The 20,863-nt window shown below is 39.2% G+C and overlaps 3 protein-coding genes across 7 annotated transcripts; all 3 read left to right on the top strand.

Moving 5' to 3' along the window:
• The first annotated feature begins 455 nt into the window (after positions 1 to 455).
• On the top strand, positions 456 to 7,724 carry LOC111576682 (E3 ubiquitin-protein ligase TRIM39-like). Of its 3 annotated transcripts, none has more exons than XM_023282496.3 (7): positions 456 to 577; positions 1,642 to 2,561; positions 4,305 to 4,400; positions 4,482 to 4,712; positions 5,257 to 5,404; positions 5,529 to 5,555; positions 5,640 to 7,724. In XM_023282496.3, exons 1-7 carry the CDS (start codon positions 538 to 540, stop codon positions 6,191 to 6,193), a joined length of 2,016 nt encoding a protein of 671 aa, XP_023138264.3. In that variant the 5' UTR covers positions 456 to 537; the 3' UTR covers positions 6,194 to 7,724. The 3 variants fall into 3 exon arrangements, with proteins under 3 accessions (XP_023138264.3, XP_035809775.2, XP_054864027.1); XM_035953882.2 differs by having other exon boundaries at positions 511 to 577; positions 1,574 to 2,561; XM_055008052.1 differs by having other exon boundaries at positions 562 to 577; positions 1,577 to 2,561.
• Positions 7,725 to 7,845: 121 nt separating this feature from the next.
• On the top strand, positions 7,846 to 13,037 carry LOC111576694 (E3 ubiquitin-protein ligase TRIM39-like). 2 transcript variants are annotated; one of them, XM_023282521.3, is made up of 7 exons: positions 7,846 to 7,972; positions 8,270 to 8,858; positions 8,951 to 9,046; positions 9,129 to 9,362; positions 9,474 to 9,621; positions 10,703 to 10,729; positions 10,814 to 13,037. In XM_023282521.3, the coding sequence occupies exons 2-7, from the start codon at positions 8,280 to 8,282 to the stop codon at positions 11,404 to 11,406; spliced, it is 1,677 nt and encodes a 558-aa protein (XP_023138289.2). In that variant the 5' UTR covers positions 7,846 to 7,972; positions 8,270 to 8,279; the 3' UTR covers positions 11,407 to 13,037. The 2 variants fall into 2 exon arrangements, with proteins under 2 accessions (XP_023138289.2, XP_035809776.2); XM_035953883.2 differs by lacking the exon at positions 10,703 to 10,729.
• A 128-nt stretch (positions 13,038 to 13,165) lies between these two features.
• Positions 13,166 to 20,209, top strand: LOC111576679 (E3 ubiquitin-protein ligase TRIM47-like). 2 transcript variants are annotated; one of them, XM_035953888.2, is made up of 4 exons: positions 13,166 to 13,285; positions 15,637 to 16,250; positions 18,169 to 18,399; positions 20,085 to 20,209. In XM_035953888.2, the coding sequence occupies exons 2-4, from the start codon at positions 15,717 to 15,719 to the stop codon at positions 20,106 to 20,108; spliced, it is 789 nt and encodes a 262-aa protein (XP_035809781.2). In that variant the 5' UTR covers positions 13,166 to 13,285; positions 15,637 to 15,716; the 3' UTR covers positions 20,109 to 20,209. The 2 variants fall into 2 exon arrangements, with proteins under 2 accessions (XP_035809781.2, XP_023138258.2); XM_023282490.3 differs by having other exon boundaries at positions 13,172 to 13,281.
• The last annotated feature ends 654 nt before the right edge of the window (positions 20,210 to 20,863 follow it).

Here is a 20,863-nt window from a genome sequence, read left to right as displayed (position 1 = left end):
TGTTCACAAGATTTAGAATGTATGTTTGTGAACTTTAGCCTTGCTAGCCAGCAGAAGCTTTTCTGTTTTTCAAGTTAGGTGTTGCTAGCATGTAAGTTAAGCTAAGCTAACCAGCTGCTAAATGCTTCCTTATGCACATTGTTGGATCATGTAGTTTGACACAGAAAAGAGAAAGCCTTTCACATAATAATAATAAAAAAAGTTTGATTATGAGGCTCATGATATTCTTAGTAGCAATAATAGCCGCAAACTTAATTACCACAGACTCCTAACAGAAACCAAGCTGGACCAAACTGTAATCTACAGTAATGTTGCTTCTGCCGTGTTGCATGTTAGTGTTTTATTGTTCAGCTTCTGCATTTGATCCAAGCATTAGAACTGCTGTATTCTCAGTGGGATAAAAGCCATGAGCAGGGGGTATTTATCTGTATCTGGGGTAAAAGGAGGGGGTGGAGGGGGGGTATATTTTAGGTCTGAGGTGTGTGAGTGTGTTCATGTGGGGGAGCTGGAGGTGGCAGCAGTTACAGCTGGTCTCATATGTCAGTGTGCAGCGGAGTGTCGAGGCAGCTGCTCTCTGGTGAGTGTCCCCATATCTCTGCTTTTTCTGCCTCTCCTGTGTTTTAATTTCTCTACCGTCACATCTGGTTCTCTGTCCACAAGCTCATCTCTTAAGGGAGTGTTGTTGGATTTTGAAATGAAATCATGTTTGGCTGCTTCAGAGCTGTGACCTAAGGACTTTTTTTCTGTCAGTTTACTGCAGATTTAAATTTTAAAAAATTCAAGTCAGGACTGCAATCATAGCTACAAATGTGTAATTTATTGAAGCTATGTGTGTTTACAAGACAGATCAAGCATGTAAACACTGCAAGACAGGTCTCGTGCGAGACCAGTATTTTTAGAAAAATGTAAATCTGGCCTGTCATGAACAGAAAGGCCTCAAGCTGGGAGCTGCTTGTGTTAGAATTCAAACTCACTTACAGCTTCACAGACCCACTGCCTGCGTACCAGCATAGAAACAAGTGAGATATATTTAGTTTGAAGTACTGTGCAAATGTTTTGATGATAAAAGCAAAGATCTGAAGTTAAAAATTCAACTTCACCTGGTTATTTTAGTAGCTTATATTATCCCCTAATCTAAGCTTATTGCAGATATACTGGTATGAATGTATCTATTGGCTCATAACACTGCAGTAAAGAAATTTAAAAACTATGTCACCATTACAAAACTTGACCACCAGAGAGCACTAAGTAGATTTTCCACTGTCAAAGTCAGTCTCTGTGCTTTTATTGTGTATTTATTATGAATGAGTTTATATAGATTTTCTAAGGTCTCAAATATGGACACAAAAATTGGTCAAGCTCAAGAAAATTAAAGCACAAGAAAAAGAAAAGTTTGACAACACTTCCCTAACATTTACATGGACTCATTTATTCCAAAACAAAAGTAAAAGGTTTCATCAAAAATAAATTTGTGATGATAAATGAGTCCTGTCATGCTTTGCTAAGTAGACATGCATGCTGATCACCCTAAATAAAGTCATGCCATCTAATCTTAGCGACCTCAATATCACAGCAGGTTTGATGCCCCATTCAAAGGCTGGTTGCTTGCGCTGAAAATGACCCTGCCTCTTCGCCGTGTAGGAATGGCCTCCACTGGGAACCTTTCCGAAGAGCAGGTGCACTGCTCCATCTGCCTGGACGTCTTCACCAACCCCGTATCCATCCCCTGTGGACACAACTTTTGCCAGAGCTGCATCCTGGGATACTGGAAAACCAGCCCTTTGTATCAGTGTCCCATGTGCAAGAAGTCCTTCTACAAAAGGCCCGACATCAGCGTTAACACTGTGTTGAGGGAGATCGCCGAGCAGTTCAAGGAGATCAGGGAGGAAGGAGCGGGGAAGGACAAGAAGTGGACAATGGAAAGAAGGAAGAAGGAGGATGAGGAGAGGCTTTTGGAGAAAGATCAGAAGCAGCAGCTTGTGGAGGAGTTGAAGCTGAAGCAGGAGGAGGAGAGGCGGAAGAAAGAGGCACTAAAGGAGAAACAAGCAGAGAAGAAACCACTTCCAGAGGAGCTACCACCACTGATACCTCCAGCGTTGGCGCCTAAAGCCTCTCCTCCACCTTCACCTCAGGACACACCTCAGTTTCCACCCCCACCACCTCTTCCAGAAACATCACCCCCACCTTCACCTCAGATCCCTGCTTCTCCAGTTCTCCCCACTCTGCCTCCACCTGACTCCTCCTCACTCCCATCTCCTCCCTGGGATGAGGTCCTGTGTGACGTTTGTTTGGGGGACGGAAGGCCGAAAGCGGTCAAATCCTGCCTCGTGTGTTTGACCTCCTACTGCGAGGAGCATCTGAAATCTCACACCGCCAGATTCACCAAGCACAAGCTGATGGAGCCTGTCGCCAACATGGAGGACAGGATGTGTCCGAAGCACGAGAGGCTTCTGGAGCTGTTCTGTAAGAAGGACCAGACTTGTGTGTGCGTCCTCTGCACCGAGACCGACCACCGGGCGCATTACACCGTCCCTGTGGAGAGGGAATGGACTGACAAGAAGGTGAGACAGAATTACTGTCATTTAAATTTACAGATGAAAGGTTCTCTGAGGTCTTTGAAGGTAAAAATCGAATTGGTGGAGTTAAACCGCAATTGGAAGAACATTTGAAACATTTGCAAGAAAGGCAATCTAAATAATCCTTGTCTCACATCAGTTTCATATCAGGTCTTTTGCAGTCTAATCCCTAACTGCTATCACATAAGGCATTCAAATTGGTTTAAAAGCAATAATTTAAAGACCATGTGTGTCATGTCTTGAGCTTCCGATGCCTCCCACAACTCTGAATTGGCTTGACAGAAGTTTGATGATCACATGGACAAAGAAAGCAACTTCTGGAGGAAAATTCTATTGTCCAATGAGACAAATATTGAGGTATTTGGCCACAATGAGCAGAAATATGTTTGGAGAAGAGAAGTTGAAGCCTTTAACTCCAAGAACACTAAATCTACCGTCAAGCATGGTGGTGGCAGTATGATGGTCTGGGGCAGTTTCGCTGCAAGTGGAACGGATGTTTTACAGAAAGTAAATAGAATAATGAAGAAGAATTCTTCAGAAAGACCTGGCTCTTGGACACAGTTGGGTCTTCCAACATGACAATGATATCAAACACACATCAAAAGTGGTAAAGAAATGATTTAATAAGGCCAAATTTAAAAGTTTAGACTCTTGAAGCAATCTCAAAGTACTGACTTAAACCCCATCAAGTCCTGTGATAAAGAAACTAGTCTGTCAGAAAGCCAACAAATTTAGTTTAACTATATTAATTTGGTCAAGAAGAGGGTTAAAGATACAACCAGAGGCTTGTAAAGAATTTCCAAAAGGGCCTATCTGAGGTGAAAATGGACAAAAGACGTTTAACCAAATGTTAGCATTTCTGTATGTATATTTTTGACCAAGAACCAAAATGTATAATTGTTTATTGTGACAAAGACGCAAGGGTTTCTATGATTCCATTGTAGAAAATTCAGAGTTATAGGAGTCATTGGAAGCTCAAGACTGCCGTGACATAAGTGTTTGGTTCACGACGGTATTCAGCCAACATCTTTTGCACAAGGATTGTCTGTTCCAGATTTGATAACCTTTGCTAAGATTAACCACCATAAACTGCTGGTCCTACAAGCCTATATAAGGCTGTAGCAGCATATTACTGAAGTGTGTCACTATGCAGAGGTGTATTTTATTGCCTTTGGGTTTAGTGCTTTATTATCCTTTTTAGAAAGTTGTGTAGTTTATTGTTAATCATTCATGATGATAAAGTTTTATACAGCTAAAAGCAAGGTTTGTACTAAGATGACTGAAACACATTCTGCATGTAAAGTAAAAAAATGAATACCAAATTCATGCTTTTATCAGTTAATGAAAGTGTTGCGACTTTCTGTAGAAAAAGCAAGTTTTCCTCACAAGATTCCGCCAAAATATTAACTAACTATATTAACCTGGAACAAAATAAATGGAAATATGTTGGTAGTTAATCGAGTAATCCTCTGTAGTCAGTTTTTTGTTTGTTAGATTTAGTCTTTATCTTAAGCAAACATCCAAACTAACCTGGGGAAACTTAAGTGCAATTTTTCTTTTTGGTTTTAATCACATTACATTTGTGTGTCTGAGTCTTGTTCTTTTCCCTGTTTGCTTTTTCTTTACTCCCTCTTAAGACAGGGTTTTGTTCTGATATATGGGCACATGTAACGTTATATTGTTAATTGGCAGGTTCATGAAATTGCTATTTGAACTCGTGTTGTGCAGGCGCAGCTGAAAAGGACAGGAATAGACGTCCAGCAGATGATCCAGGACAGAGTGAAAAAGGTGGAGGAGATCAAACACTCTGTGGAGCTCAACAAAGTGAGTGTGCATGGGATCGAATACACACAGCAGAGATTTCATTCGCACACACGTGGCTATTCAGTTATTTTGTGTTTCTAGGCCAGTGCTCAGAAGGAGGTTGAAGAGAGCATGCAGGTGTTCTCGGAGCTGGTGCGCTCCATCCAGAGGACTCAGGCCGAGCTGGTTCTGGTCATCGAGGAGAAGCAGAGGCAGACGGAGAGGTGGGCTGAAGGCCTCATTGCCGAGCTGGAGCAGGAGATCGCTGAGCTGAAGAGAAGGAACACAGACCTGGAAAACGTGGCTCGGACCGACCACATTCACTTCTTAAAGGTAAGAGCATCTGCAACATTTAGAATTATTATGAGTTTAATGCAAATTTTCCAATTCAAGCTTTAATCTATTAAGATTTTTAAGGTGTAGGAACTTGAAATGAATCCAAAATTGCAATAAGTGGCATCTATAATTTATGATACTGATGACATTTCTGTGAATGCTTTTCCAATTACCACCAGTTTTCATATGCTGTCTTGCTCTGATTGCAAATTGGAGGATAAAACCTGCACATTTTCTTTCACCGTCTGCAGTGGTGAGACAGAGAGCTTTTACATGCTACTGTGCTGTAACAACAGTGCCCTCTTCCTGTCCTGCACTGTAACGCAATCAAACACGTCAAATCTAAAACACAGGAGATTAGAGACACTAAATCTAACTATCTTGTTTGTTTCCAAAGTACAAATATACTCTAAAATCTGTGTGATGCTTATTGGAAGAGGAGAAAAATCACTCTAGGTTAAACATATTATTAAAATTACAGATATTCTTAGTTGTTAAGTGACTTGTTTCTAAGTCATCTTCATGCTGTGTCTCTCTGCAGAGCTTCCCAGCACTCAGCATTCCACCATCTGTTAAAGACTGGTCTGAGACCAGTGTTCCCACTGATACCTGTGTAGGCATGATCAGGAGATCAGTGTCCAAATTGGAGGCAACGCTAAATGAAATGATTGACAGATTGTCTGAAAGTGGTAAGTTTTCCTTTAAGATTCTAGTAGATCTTTAGTCTGTTTCTGTTCATCTTGTTTTTAAAATGAGAGCATCTCCACACGATGCTGACATATCTTAAGAGAATTTGTGTTTTGGTTTTTACAGAGATCAAGAAAATTCTGAAATATACAGGTAAAGTTCATTTCCTTTTTTGTATTTCGGTTGTTTTTTCATCTTATAAATGTCCAACAAAATAAACGTCTCATGTGTTTGCAGCTGATGTCACCCTGGACCCAGAAACTGCTAACCCCTGGCTGCAGCTCTCTCAGGACAGACATCAGGTGAGACACCTGGGCGCCTGGCAGGACCTGCCAGACCACCCCGACCGATTCGACACAGTGGTCATTGTCCTGGGCCGTGAGGGCTTCACGTCAGGCAGACACTACTGGGAGGTCCAGGTGGGGGACAAGGATGACTGGTACCTCGGTGTGGCCAGGTCTTCTGTCAACAGAAAGGGCAGGATCTCTGTTAGCACCACCCAAGGCTACTGGGCTCTGGCCATGAAGAAAGGCCAGGGCTACAGGGTGTCAACATCCCCACCATTACTGCTGGCTCTAGACCCCAAGCTCAAAAGAGTGGGCGTGTACGTGGACTATGAGGAGGGCCAGGTGTCGTTTTATGATGTGAGAGCTCGGACCCATATTTACACGTTCGAAGACACGTTTACGGAGAAGATTTTGCCCTTTTTCTACCTGTACTGCTGCGACAAAGCCTCTGATACCATTGTGATCTGTCCTGTGACTGAGAAAAGCCTGATCAAGCAAAGCTAAGGACATAAAAACAACAAAGAAACGCTCTTCATTATGAAGTGAATTAACAGACTGTAATTTGCTGTAGTCATACTAGATTTTTACGAAAATCACAGTTTTACATATATGCATTGAACATAGTTCCATAAATGAGTTATTGCACATGTATGAGATGTACACTAATAGGTAGAAGACAAAACCCAGTTTGGCATTTTGGTAAATCAGACTGTTTACACGCTTGCCCCGAAATAAATGAGAAGACTGATACCACTCTCAAGTCTATCCATTAAACATGAGACCAGCAGGTTCTTAGCTTAGCAGAAGACAGGGTACGAGAGGAGACAGTTTGCCTGATTCCAACTTAAGGTCAAAAATATCATACCAGAATTTCTAAATGTCAGGAATTGAAGGACTCGTCTGACCCTTTGGGAATTAGATAAGTTGCATTCTTGTTGAGAATTTGGTTAAAAGATAAATTTGAATCTCATATCACTGTGCTAAATGTGAAGCTTAAGTGAGAGACAAGTCAGACTGTCAGATGTCCCTCTCCTCTGCAATGTTTCCCAGTTCTTCCTGGGGAATCCCGAGGCGTTCCCAGGCCAGATGAGATATATAATCCCTCCAGTGAGTTATGGGTCAACCCCGGGGTCTCTTTCCAGTTCGACACGCCTGGAAAACCCTCAAATGAAAGGCTTCCAGACAGCATCCTAATCAGATGTCCGAACTAAATCAGCTGGCTCCTATGATACGAGGGAGTAGCGACTCTATTTTGAGCTCCCTTCGGATGTCCGAGCCGCTCACCCTATCTCTAAAGCCGTGTCCAGTCATCTTAAGGGGGAATGTCATTTTGGCTGCTTGTATTCACAACCTTATTCCATCATTCTCTACCCAGAGCTCCTGAGCATAGCTGAGAGTTAGAGTGCAAACCGACTAATAAATTGAGAGCCCTACCTTAAGTTTGGTACAAGGCCGATATTACTTTTGACACTTTCCTTGCCTGTCTCATTCCAGCTCCATTTGCCATCACTTGTAATAGATCCTGAGATACTTAAGCTTCTTCACTTGGGGTAGAAACTCACCTCGAAAATCCACTGGTTTCCTGCACAGAACTATGATCTCTAAATCTATCCAGCTGCTTTTCATGCAGCTGAGTATGCTCTCAAGGTCACTAAATAATATGTCAGATCCCATTTGTTGCTTACCATCAAAGTTGGATTAAACAGTGCTAATGTCTAAAGGCTAGCTGTTTCTAACAGCTTCCATGCTGTGTGCTAAGCTAAGCTAAGAGGCTGCAGAACTTAGCTTTGATTTCGCTGCACAGATACAAGAGCTGATACAGATCTTCTCATGTAACTTTTGGCAAGAATGCAAGCAAATTTATGTCCTTGAATGAGATTTTCCTTGAAATGCATGAGTCAAATCAACATAAAGTTTAGTTTCTACTCTGATTTTTGTAACTGCATGTTGATATTTAGTGTGACTGATTCTGCAGGAGTTGTATGTTGCATAAGAAGTGTTTACAGCAATAAATGTTCTCTCAAATATGCACAAATGTCACTATTTCTGGCCTCATGCACAACACTTTTAAGTTTCATTTCAGTGAAATGATGTAGCTTGACCACACCCACAGAAGTGACTGGAGCTACCCCAGCTGCTCAGGCTGTATTTTTTTTTTTTTTTATCGATTGCCATATGAGACGAGTGCTGAATTGTTTCCAGTGCCTTCAGTACAGCTTGTGGTTCTGTCTGTGGAAGACGGTTTAGGCCTCTGGAGTTTGCAGAAGAACCACTGAGAGCCAGGTGAGCCAACTAATTTAGCGTTTTCTGGTGTTTTTGCCTCTAAAACACCGAACAATAAGATTGTAATGCAGAATTAAAATGTGCAAGACGATTCATGTGAATGTGAGTCATTGGGCGGGTCATGATTCATTTGGTAAACAGCCTAAAAATAGACTTGCAAATACCTTTCTAACTTTTTGGGTTTTTTCCGAAGTTTTTTTGTTTTTATTCAGGACATGAGTAAAACCTGTTCTGTAATATTGTGTTTGACATAAAAAAGCATGAAATACAAAACATAATAATCATTTTCTCCTACAGGTATCCCATAATGTCAGCATTTAGTGTCCTCGCTTCATTACCGGAGGATCACTTCCAGTGTTCGATCTGTCTGAACGTCTTCAGCGACCCAGTTACTACACCTTGTGGTCACAACTTCTGCAAAACCTGCCTCATCCAGCACTGGGACAACAGCGAACTATGTCACTGTCCGGTGTGTAATAAAAGATTCCAGATGAAGCCCGAGTTCTCCACAAACACGGTCATCGCAGAGATTTCAGCCCAGATAAAGAGGAGAAAGGTGGAGACACTCGAAAGCGCTGATGCTCCATGGAAAGTGAAGTGCGACGTGTGCCCAGAATTGAAGTTCAAGGCTTTGAAGTCGTGTCTGGTGTGTCTGACGTCATACTGCGAGGCTCACCTGGAGCCTCACCTGAGAGTTCCCTCCCTGATGAGACACAAGCTGATCGAGCCGGTGGAGAACCTGGAGGAGAGGATTTGCGAGAAGCATGAGATGATCTTGGAGTTTTTCTGCAGGGACGACCAGGTTTGCATCTGCCTGCTGTGCTGTGGGACGGACCACAAAGACCACAAGACAGTTCCTGTAGAGGAGGAGGCGCCTCTGCAGAAGGTAAGAGAGTCTAGTCGATGCTCATAAGAGAACCTGAAATGATGAAATGACCGGCTTAATCGCATTTACTCCATTGAAACTGTATGTTTTAGGAAAATATTGAGTCCAAAAAAGCAGCAATCCAACTGATGATTGGGGAAAGAATGGAAAAGATCGATGAATTTACGTGTTCCTCTGCAATGCGCCAAGTGAGTATTTATGCAATTCAAAGCATGGAAAAATGAAGACTTCAATGTAACTGCGCTGATTAAATATTTTTCTTTATTATAGGAGAAAACAGACCAAGAGATTGAAAAGAGTGATGCTCTGTTTAATTTGCTGATGAATGCAGTAGGAAACATGCAAACTAAACTGAAATCGAACATCAACGAAAAGCTCAGAAAGTCACAAGAGAAAGATGAAGCGATGATTCAAGAGCTGCACGAAGAAATCGCAGAATTGCAGAGAAAACACTCGGAGCTGGAGGAGCTTTCGCAGAATGAAGACCACCTTCAGCTTCTGCAGGTTAGTCGACGCCTGCATGAGCCACAAACACAACAGATGCAATAAATTCCTCTCTTCTTTGCAAATAAATATAGCTGCCACTCACTATCATGTGCTTGTGAATCACTGCAGACTTTGCAGGCTCTGAGCTCCTTTTCCGACACCAAGTGCTGGTCCACGATCAAGGTTTACTCAGACCTCTGTGTGCAGACAGCGAGGAGAGCCATGAGTCACCTGGTGCACATTTTTAAAACAGAACTGAAGACTCTGACAGAAATTGGTAAGTATCTGCTGCGTTTGTTTCAATCACAAACACGTCTCTGCATCACCGTAATGGTACGTGTCCACAGGATCCACTTTTCTCGCATGTAAACACGCTGCATCTGAAAATCACCCACTTGGTGGACGGGTCACTTGCGGGCCACTGGGTGGTCACGTGACAGCGCTTGAGCTTCAGTGCGGTAGATGTGTTGGACCAGCATGGCGAATGTCACAAACTTTCTCTTTTATTACGAAAACAGTTCAGCGAAAAGTATTTCTGAAAGCATTTGAGGCAAGAAATAAGCTGATGAATCTGTCCACATTTTAGTTCAACGATGGCTAGTTTAGAAGTTTAACGAAAGTTTCGCGATGTGTCAGACCTCCGTTCGCTGCACTGAATTTGCATAAAGTAGAAGTCAAGTCTACTTTACGCAACTGAGCTGTGGGGAGACGCACCAGATCGCAGCTCAAAATGCACCGCAAAGGAACCAACATTCAATGTGATGCATTTCACACAGACAACAAGAAAAGCACTCAGAGAGCACAATACTCCGCCAAGGCTCTTCACTCCTTAATTTGTGTTTTCAGAAATCACGGCAGCATAGAATCTGGCCATTTAATATAGACTGACTCACACACTAACTAAATAAATAAAAAATTACCTTATATGAGCACAGGTATGTGTTGTGCATATGTACGTTATGTACAAATACCAAATTGCGTGACCGAAATATGTAGCGGATCGAGTGAATTGATGCAGGTAACTGACACAGTGTTCCCTTGTCATGGTTATGGTGACGCGGTGCCAGCCGCTATATCTCGCAATGGAAAATCTTTAACAAATCCGTGGATCCAGACTATAGGCTGCATCACTGCCAAAATCTAATGAGGTGGTCCTCGTGTCATTTCTGACCTTCCCTGAAACGTTCGTCCAAATCCGTTTGTCTGTTATTGAGTAATGTTGCTAAAAGACAGATTCACAGACAAACTACGCAATCATCACGTAACTCCTCCCGTTCCTTGGCGGAGTAATGAACTGGATGTGTGAAATCGACGGATCCTGTGGACATGTACCTTGACTGTGTTTTCACTTTTTGCAGAACTGACCAGAATGAGACAATATAAAGGTGAGATTATAAATTCATTCAGTTGACAGTTTTAGACATTATGACGAAAAACAAAAAAGCTTCAACTGAGCTTCATTTTTATAGAATCCTTCTCCTTCAACCCGTCCACTGCTGGTTCCAACCTGGTGGTGACTGAGTACGGGTCACGTCTGAAGTACTACAAAACCGCAAGCCCTTCATCATCGGACGACTCAGAAAGGTTCAGCCGTCCCATGGCTTTTGGGACGAAGGGCTTCACCTCTGGCCGGCACTACTGGGAGGTCCAAGTGGGCCTGAGAAACAACTGGGATGTTGGGGTTGCCAAGGAAACAGTAGACAGATCAGGAAGGGCAGCAATACAACAGAAAAATGGATTCTTTGCCATAGGAAAGAGGGGGTTTGATTATGAAGTTCACTGTGAGAAGTACAAAGTTCTCCACCTGTGTCCCAGGCCGAGGTATGTTGGAGTTTATCTGGACTACGACGAAGGCAGAGTCTCATTCTTTGATGTGAGCGAGAAGTTGCACATTACCTCGTTCACCGGAGAGTCTTTCACAGAGAAGCTGTTCCCCTACTTTTACCTGCACAGCAATGCAAAGAAATCAGAGGCTCTGCTGATCAGGCATATCTATGAACCAAAATTTCCCTCTGTCTTATTCACTCCCTCCAACAATCCAAATAACAACCAAACAGTGTAAGATCCCTGTCTCCTGTAAGATAAAACCCTTTAAAACCAACTGCAATCACACAGATGCCTGTAGAACAACACTTTAAGTTGACAAAGTGTCAACACACTCTGAAGTTACAAATATGAAATTAATAATTGACAGTTCACTGAGTCCTGCCCCTCTTTACTTCCTGTTGCTTCATCTTTTCTGCGTGGCACATATTCAGTTTACAACACAGATAACAGCAGTAAATCCACCATTTCTAGCATGATCTCTCCCTAAAACACAGAGTAAAACTACACTTCTCAGTTAAAATGTCCGCATTCTCAGCAGCTGGTGAGAGAACAAATGGATTTACACCAAGAATGACAAGAAACTAGATCATGTATTATGTAAAACTTGAATAAAATATGAAGTCAGACAGTCTGTCCTGTGTGTCTGCACAGGCTGCGTTCAGGCGGAAATGTGGGTTGCATGATATTTAGAAGCACTCAGAGCCCCAAACACTGTAGTTCTGCATATAAAATGCAAACATGGAAACATGAAAACACACTAGACCTGAGAATAAAACAGAGTATCTGCTTAGAAGATGCTCATGAGAAGAGAACTGAAAAAAACATTGCTGTCACTGCAGAATTAGGACCAAAAGCAGACACATGCAACCAAAGAAATGTAATCAAACTCACTTAAATGTGTCTAAAAGGTCTAACAAAACCCAATTAAAAACCAAAGAATCCCTTCAAGAACCTCTCACTGACCTCCACACACTGCATAAACACACATAATGGTGTTTAAATTAACCCATAAACCTCTAAAAACTGATGTTAATGTACAAACTCTTTGTTTTGTTATAATTACTGCTAACTTTAGAGCAGAACAACACAGTTTAATCTACTCTTTACACTTTTTGTCTTTGGTGTTGGAAAAAAATGTGCACCTTGTTGACTTTTTTCATGCAGAGAGACACTTTAACTGCACTTAAGTCGTAAAACTGTATAACATGCAGAGAGAACCAAAGTTCCAATAATGTTTTGAAGAAAAAACACTTATTCTGAATGTTTTAAAGATATTTCTTCTCCAAATAAGGCTCCGATAAGGTTAAGTTGTTGTTTTATTTTGAACATTCAGGGGATGTTGGAAAAGAAATTACATTCTCAAACCAACATTTAGAAAACGTTTCTCATTGATCGAGTCTCAGATAACAAGATGTGGGTTTTTTTTGTTTTTTTTTATACAAGGTTCCTGTAAAATGATGTATTAAGAAAGGTAGAACATTTAGACTGCAATATTGTGAGAACTTTGTGGGGCCGTTGTTGACGGAACACGTTACGCAAGAACGTTTTTAGAATGTCGTTATCCTGAGTTTAAGAAGAACATTTTGGAAACTAAAAAAAAACAAAACATTAGAACTTTTGAGGAACTTTTAGAACAAAACTATTCTCTTCAGGTCAGGGTCTAATCAACAGTTAGTCTACATTTATAACTTTCATCATCGTTAGATTTGAGTTAAAATGAAAGCAAAGCTGAAGGTGGAATCATTTCCTATCTATCACTAAATAGTTTTGAAATTCTGCTCTGACAAAAGCATTCTTTAATATCTTCTGAACATGAGGGTTATAAATGTATAAATGTCTATGTTAAATAAACTTGTTCAGTCTAAATCGCGTTTACTTCTTTTTTTCGAAGCTTCGACTGAGCTTTTAAGAGAAAACTTGACCTCTGATTTCTCAGGTGAGCATGGGCAGGGATATCTGGGTTTATGAGCATCCAGGAAATTTCAGAAGGGCCGCCCTCTTTCCTAGCAATCATAGGTGTGTCTACACCTTTTTAAAAGAAGGAGCAGCTGATAAGACTGTAATTCAACACTGTTACTGCTTCAGGAAACACAAGCTGGTAGCTGCAAAAGTAAGTAAGTCTGATGATTTCCTTTTGAATATTCTGATATTTTTATGACAACTTTTGATTGTAGTGGAATCCTGTCAAACTAATGTGCAAACTCTGTGTTGATAGTTATTAGAGTTTGTTTATATGGGTGGTTATGTAAGTTATGAATGGGTCTCGGTGACTATGAGAAGTTCCTGATATTCAGATGAACATGTTAAAACATAAATCCACGGTCAGAAATATGCTTTTACTCTAAATAATGCATGTCATTCTGACAAATGTAGCTTGAAACAATATTTTACTACGATCACAGAGAATACTCAGCTCTGATTGGGTGGAGGAGGTGTATTGTTTTGAAATGATCACATGGCTCTGGATCCTCCACTGTGGCAGTGAATGACGCTAATAGGTGGAGATTTTTCATTCCAGTTGTGCTGTATCTGCTCTGACTGGGTGCTCAGAACAAAACTGAAACAGCTGCAGCTCACGAGAATACACACCAAATATGTCATCTACTACGATAAACACAACCTCGTGAGTCAGTCGGAGGTCTGAAAAACACACCAATGCACTTATTGGAAGCATTTGGGGAACTTGTGTATTGCAACATACAGCGTCACTGCCACAGACTGACCTTTCCCATGAGTTTAGTTTATCTTAGCATCACGTAAATAAAAGATCTCCGCTATTTCTAGCTCAGTTCATAGAAGCAACTGAACTTTAATGGTAAGCAGTCTATTTATAGTGCAGAAAAAGCCTTCAGAATGCCTTCAATGTAAGTAAAACTTATATCTTTGATTAATAATCAGCCTTGTGTTTTGTGTTATTAGGAATAGGTTTGTATGTGAATGGTGCTGTCAACATGCTAGATGATGTTTCCTTCTGTTATGGTGCTCTGACACCAGATTCTGATGTGATTTCTTACTCATGATTTAACTCAGGCATCTAGTTTCTGGTTGTTTTAAAGCAGAGGTGTCAAACTCATTTTAGCTGGGGGGCCTCTTTCAGCCCAATTTGATCTCAAGTGGGCCGGACCAGTGAAATCACAGCATAATAACCTGTAAAAAATAACAACTCCCAATTTTTCCCTTAGTTTTAGTGCAAATGTGTTCACATTTAAGGAATTTTTTATTTATTTATTTTTTAACAAAACATTACGAACAACTTGAAATTTCTTTAGAAATATAAATCAATTTCAACAACATTATGCTTCAGTTTATCATTAAGACATTACAACCTACAGATCACAGAGGAACTACAAAGGCACAAAACATTTAGTCACAGGTATCTGGAACTGAACGATACAGTATTTTACTTTATCATCAAAATGAGGAAAAAATAGACAAAAAACCCAGCAAAAACAAGACAAAATATTTAAAAAATGAGATACAAAATGCCAAAAATGAGACACAGAATGACAAAAGCAAGAAAAAAAATGACAAAAAGAGACAAACGACACGAAACAAACAAAAAAGAGACAAACAAATTGACAAAAAAGTTACAAAGCGACAAATAAATGGACAAATGACAAAAATGAGACAGAAAATAACAAAAGCGAGAAAAAATAGACAAACAACACAAGCGAGACAAGAAAAATACAAAATGACAAAAACGATGCTCAAAACAACAAATAAAGCAAAACACAAAATGACAAAATTAAGACAAAAAAACCACAAGTGAGACAAAAAGAAGCACAGAACGACAAAAACATGAGACAAACGACAAAAATCTGACCAAAAAACATCAAAAACAAGACAAACATTACAAAAATGAGACACATAATGACAAAAGAACAAGCTAGTATTTTACTTTATGATCAAAACAACTTATATTCTCAAAACTATTTTAAAATTATAGTTTTACAAATTTACAATTTGCTGTTAATGTCTTCTCTGTAATTTTTACACTTTACAAAGTCATCCCCCCTCTGACGGCCGATTTTGGCCCACGGGCCGCATGTTTGACACCCCTGCTTTAAAGCTATTTGCATTAATTTCTTTTGTTGGTGTTACATAATGTTAATTCTGTGAGACTAAGCAAGTTCTGCTTTAATCCACATGTGTAATAATGACAACATCACTGAATAACAAGTGGAACGTGATGCATTGTGATGGGCTCGGCCTGCTGCTGTGTTGCATTGGGGCGGGGTGTTAACTTGTTACGCCACTGCATAATGAGAGCTTGTTTTCCTCTGCCTCATGCTATTAGTCACTGTTTAGCTACCAGAGGAGTGAACAGGTGGATTTTTGGATGACTGAGCAGCTTGTTTTATGTAACAAATGCAACATATATCTCAAACAAGATAGTAGGTAGGCAGTTAAAGCAGCACCCAAAACTATATACTATACATGTATGTTTTCCCTGTTTTCTCTACAGATATACTGTCTAGGCCAGTCAGTGGATCATCTGTGCTTGCCCACCAAATCACAGCCCAGCTTGCATGTCTGTGAGCCCACATGCAAAGTTGTGATCTAATGTCAGAGCCTCCTAAGTGCTGCATCTGCCTGGGTGAGTTCACCAGGCCTGCTTCCCTCCCCTGTGGACACCGCTTCTGTCTGGGATGTATCGGAGAATACTGGAGGATCCTGGAGGCCTGTCGGTGCCCCCTCTGCAAGGCCTTCTTCCCCACCAGGCCTCAGCTCAAAACCGACCAAACGTCGCAGCCTCCCAGAGCAACAGTTCCTTTAAAAGCCGGAGAGGTTCCCTGTGATCTCTGCCCCGCCAAGCGTCCAGCAGTCAAGTCCTGCCTGGTGTGTCTGGCTTCCTACTGCGACGCACATCTGGAGGAGCACTACCAGAGGGAAGATCTTGGGCGCCATCTTCTGATCAGTGTGGTGAAGAACCTGGAGGAGTCTGTGTGCAGGCTGCATGGGAAGCCACTGAGGAGCTTCTGCAGCAGCGACCGAGCGTGCATCTGTGCCATGTGTGCCCAGACAGAGCACAGGGGCCACCACATTATCTCCATCAACAAAGAAGCCGCCAAGAAGAAGGTCGAGTCACGGGGAACATCATTTCAACACTTTAAAAACTCGGCTCGGCTCTCAGGACAGCTCCACTGTCAGTACAGAAATTACATACAAATGCTGATGCCAGATAACCTCAATTACAATACTGTAGATGCTAAGTAATAACATACAAATAACATACAAAAATTTACTGTTATTTTTATAAATTTTTCACAGTTTGTTTAATAACATAATTGCTAATAAAATCAGAGAAATAAACTATTTATTCACATGTTAATGTTAAGAAAAAAATCCAAAACTGTAAAAAAACAATAAATTAAAAAAAAAGTCTAAAGTCTCAAAATAATTGTATTTTTATATATGGTAATTTGTTCTTTTACAAAGTTTAAATTAAATCATCTTGACTGTATTTAAATAAGGAAAACTATTACTATTTGGTAGATATTTTTCCATTATTTAAAATTAAAATTATGCATATTAAGGACTGAAATTAAAAAAAATTAAATAGTCATCTTACAGCTTTTGTTATTTTACATTTGACAAATTAATTTTTAGCAAATAACACAATACCTTAAAAAATCACTGAAAATTTGTATTATTTTGTATTATTTTATATATGTTTTATGTTTTGTTTTGTTTTTTTATAAATGGCTTTTTATTCATTTAAATTTCTGACTGTAAAATGATGCAGGGTTACTGTATTTAAATCAGCTAAAAATTGTATTAATGTACAGTGTACGTATACTAAATTAATTAATTACTCTACCATTATCTTATCTAGTATCTTTTACTGATAAACTTTTGTCAAAAAAGTCTCTGCTGTACGAAAATACATGCGACTCCTTCAAAATAAAATACCATAGATGCTCAATTACAGCAACATACTGTGTAACAGCATCAATTTAATAACTCTACTGGTAACAGTATCATATTTAAGTACTATTAAACTATTCTGACAGCTTTCACAAAGTATTAAACATGCATGTCAGAACAAATGAAAGCTCATTGGTTGAGCTCGGTTCTTCTGCCTGGGGGGGCAAAAATTTTCCCCTGATTTAAACTGAAAACATGAAAACACTACAGATATAACAAGGAGACAGTGCTGTGTAATTATTTCTAGGTCAAATGTCATAGCACCTCATTTTTTGCTAGTATGTTCATCCACAAAAAGAAAAAAAATTCTTAGCTTTTAAAATAGTATATAGAACCATCATTGTTTCATTTTGTGGACTTGCATCCATTTTCTATACTGACAGTGGAGCTGAAGGTGCAGATCTGTAGCCAGACGCCTATAATTCATGCATTATGTGTCACCAGCGACATTAGAATATTGCTTTTAATAGACAATGGTTTTCCTTTGTAACTTTTTTCAGTTACAGGGTGCAGTGAAACACACATTAGCATTAATTCAGTGCTGTCTCTGGTGTTTGCAGTGGATGCTGTTTGTCATTACCTTTTTTCCGTCTTATAATAATGAGAGAATCTGCGATGATTTTTACAACAGTAGTGGAAAACATGCTCGCACTTATATTTATGTTTACAGGCTTATCAGGGCGTTTAAAGTCTGCAGCAGCTACTGGCAGACTGTGTTTGACCACTTGAGTGAAGCGGAAGGGAAGCAAAAGAATGCGAGGGGGAAAATGTGAACTTTGTAGGAAAATAAACTCTAACCTCTGAGAGAACATCTGGTCCTGATTGTAAGAAACGAGCAAAAACAGCTAATATGACAAGTAGTTTTCACAAAATTCTTATTTCGTCGCATATTTATACTAATACTTCAGTTATTTAGACAATGAGCATCTTTGAAAAGGAAACAAGAAACTACATGTATGTGGGTCAAAGGTTTCAAAATCTCACAGATGACAAAGCGGAACAATCTTTGGTTTCTTTTCAAATAAACTACACTGTGTATGTCATGTGCTGACGTGATGTTTTTCTGCAGGTTTTAATAAGACGGAGAAGTCATAGACTGCAGCGAGCGATTCAAGAGAGACAGAGTATAGTGGAGAAGATCAGACATTCAGTGGACTTCTGTGGAGAAAATCCAAAACAGACATGTGTACAAGACAAAGAGCCCATCCAGCAGCTGGAGGAGGAAATCGCTGAGCTGCAGGAGAGAAACGCTGAGCTGGAGAAGCTCTCAAAGACTGAAGACAGCCTGCACTTTGTACAGGTCTGGAAAGTCAATACATCACTAATCATTCAATATAATTCCCTCTAAACTCCAAGGAGTTTCCTTTTTTAGTGCCTCACTGTGGGGCTCATTTTCACTGCAATATAAAGTCCTGCATCCTCATTTTTACAAAAAATCCAACCATAAGTAGAAGGAGAAAGAATTTAAAAATGTATTTAACAGTGTAACAAAGTTAGATCACCATTAACCAAAGGTGTCAAACTCACTCTAAATCAGGGGCCACATTCAGCCCAATTTGGTCTCCAGTGGGCCGGACCAGTTAAATCACAGCATAATAACTTATAAATAACCACAACTCCGATTTTTTCCTTTTTTTTAGCGCAAAAAAGTACATTCTGAAAATGTTCACATGCAATTTTTTTCTTTTTTTTTTTTTTTTACAAAACATGAACATCCTGAAATTTCTGAGGAAATTTAAGTTCAATTTCAACAATGTTATGCCTCAGTTTATCATGTGTACATTACAAGTCATAGATCAGAGTCTACAAAGGAACAAAAACATTCAGTCATCTGGAACTGAACAATGTAGTATTTTACTTTATGATCAACACGACAAAAGTCAGACAAAAAAAACAACAAAAACATGACAAAATATTACAAAAATGAGACGAAAAAATGACAAAAGCGAGAATCAAAACGACAAAAAAATAGACAAACGACGCAAGCTGGACAAAATGGAAACACAAAACGACAAAAATGAAAAACAAAACGACAAAAACATGAGACAAGCTACAAAAGTCAGACAACGAAAGACAAGAAACAACAACAACAAGACAAAATATTACAAAAATGAGACACGAAATGACAAAAGAACAATGAGCAATGTAATATTTTACCTTATGATCAAAATGACAATAAGGGACAAAACTAAAAAAAGGCAAAATATTACAAAAACGAGACACAAAATGACAAAAGTACACTAAGAAATTATTTTAAATTCATGGTTTTACAAAAATTTTAAAAATAAACAAATGAAATCAACATTTAGAATTTTTTCCAACTGCCCACAAATGTTATCGATAATTCCAGTATTTAGATTTTTTCCAAACTAGATGTTTTTCACACAACTTTGCACATCACTTCTAGAAAGATGTTTCACCATGCTGAATGCACCTTCCAACAACTTGCTCCTATGTTCACTGTTTTTGAGCCATGCTGCATTTAATTTACCAACTAAATCTGTTTTATTTTCCTCTAAGTCACACACTGCCTGCAGTTCAGCCAAATACTCATTCATTTTTTGCTACATGACTGTTGATCACAGCAGAGTCACTCATGGGTTCATAGATCCACTGAGGAGTCCAGAATTATTATTTTTTCTACATACTCTGGTTAAGGCAAACTGTTTGACAACTTTTTAAATGAAAATATAAATTAAATATCGTGATTTTAAACTAATATTTAAGCTTTGATTAGGATTTTTGCCGACTGAACTGCACGTCATACGTGCTTAGTTTAACAACCATCAGAAAGTTGAAAATCTGATGATTTTTTTCTGCTTATTTGCTTTTTTTTGAGTAATTTTACCCATTTGTAAAGAAAACATGCCCTTTAAACCCACTGGCAAGCTTTGTGTGGTTCAGAGGTTTAACAAGCTTTTGCGACATCAAACACTACACAACAACCGCTGATCTTTTAATGCTGTTTTTATCCTTCCTCTACAGAGATTCCTGCACAATGCTTCATGACTGGGCTAACATGCCGACGGTTCACAAGAGCAACGGAACAAAGTTGTTTTTTATTGTCTAACATGCATATTACCATCTAACATGTATGTATATGTGTATATATATATATATATATATATATATATATATATATATATATATATATATATATATATATATATACACACTATATAGAAGATGTACTGATGCTATGTAAACTCGTCACTCAAAAGTGAGTTGAGGCATTTTCCAAAATGTTGTATTTTCAGATTTTTTTTAATGTATTCCCTGTTGAACTTTAAACAATTTAAAAAATTCTGTGTAAAAAGTATTAATTAACATTTATCCAGTAAATGTTAAAAAAAAAAAAAAAAAAACTTGAATGTGATTGTATGAATGTAACTTATTCCAGAGTGGATGATGTAATAAACTCCAGCATTTCACTGTTAAAAATGTCTTATGTTTTTACTTTTTTTTAAAAAAATAAATGGAATAAAACATTATAGTTCAATCACAGAATTAATGCAATTGTGTCTCAAAAAGTGTATTTGTGAGCAAAACCAACATGAAATCAATGTTTCTATGCTTCGTTGGAGTCGTGCTTTTGCCTCATAAACTGAAACTGAAGATTTCCAGTCAAACAGGTTATACACTGGGCAATGAACCAGATGATAAACATCTAAACCTCAGTGTGTGCGTCCCATCAAAACCTCTTGGCAAGTCTAATATCTGATGTGTCAACCTGCTCGACATGCAACACGCCCCCACAGCAAGCA

The sequence above is a fragment of the Amphiprion ocellaris genome, chromosome 23 (assembly GCF_022539595.1).
Source record: "Amphiprion ocellaris isolate individual 3 ecotype Okinawa chromosome 23, ASM2253959v1, whole genome shotgun sequence".
Taxonomy (NCBI): domain Eukaryota; kingdom Metazoa; phylum Chordata; class Actinopteri; family Pomacentridae; genus Amphiprion; species Amphiprion ocellaris.
This window is presented reverse-complemented; position numbering and strand designations above follow the sequence as displayed.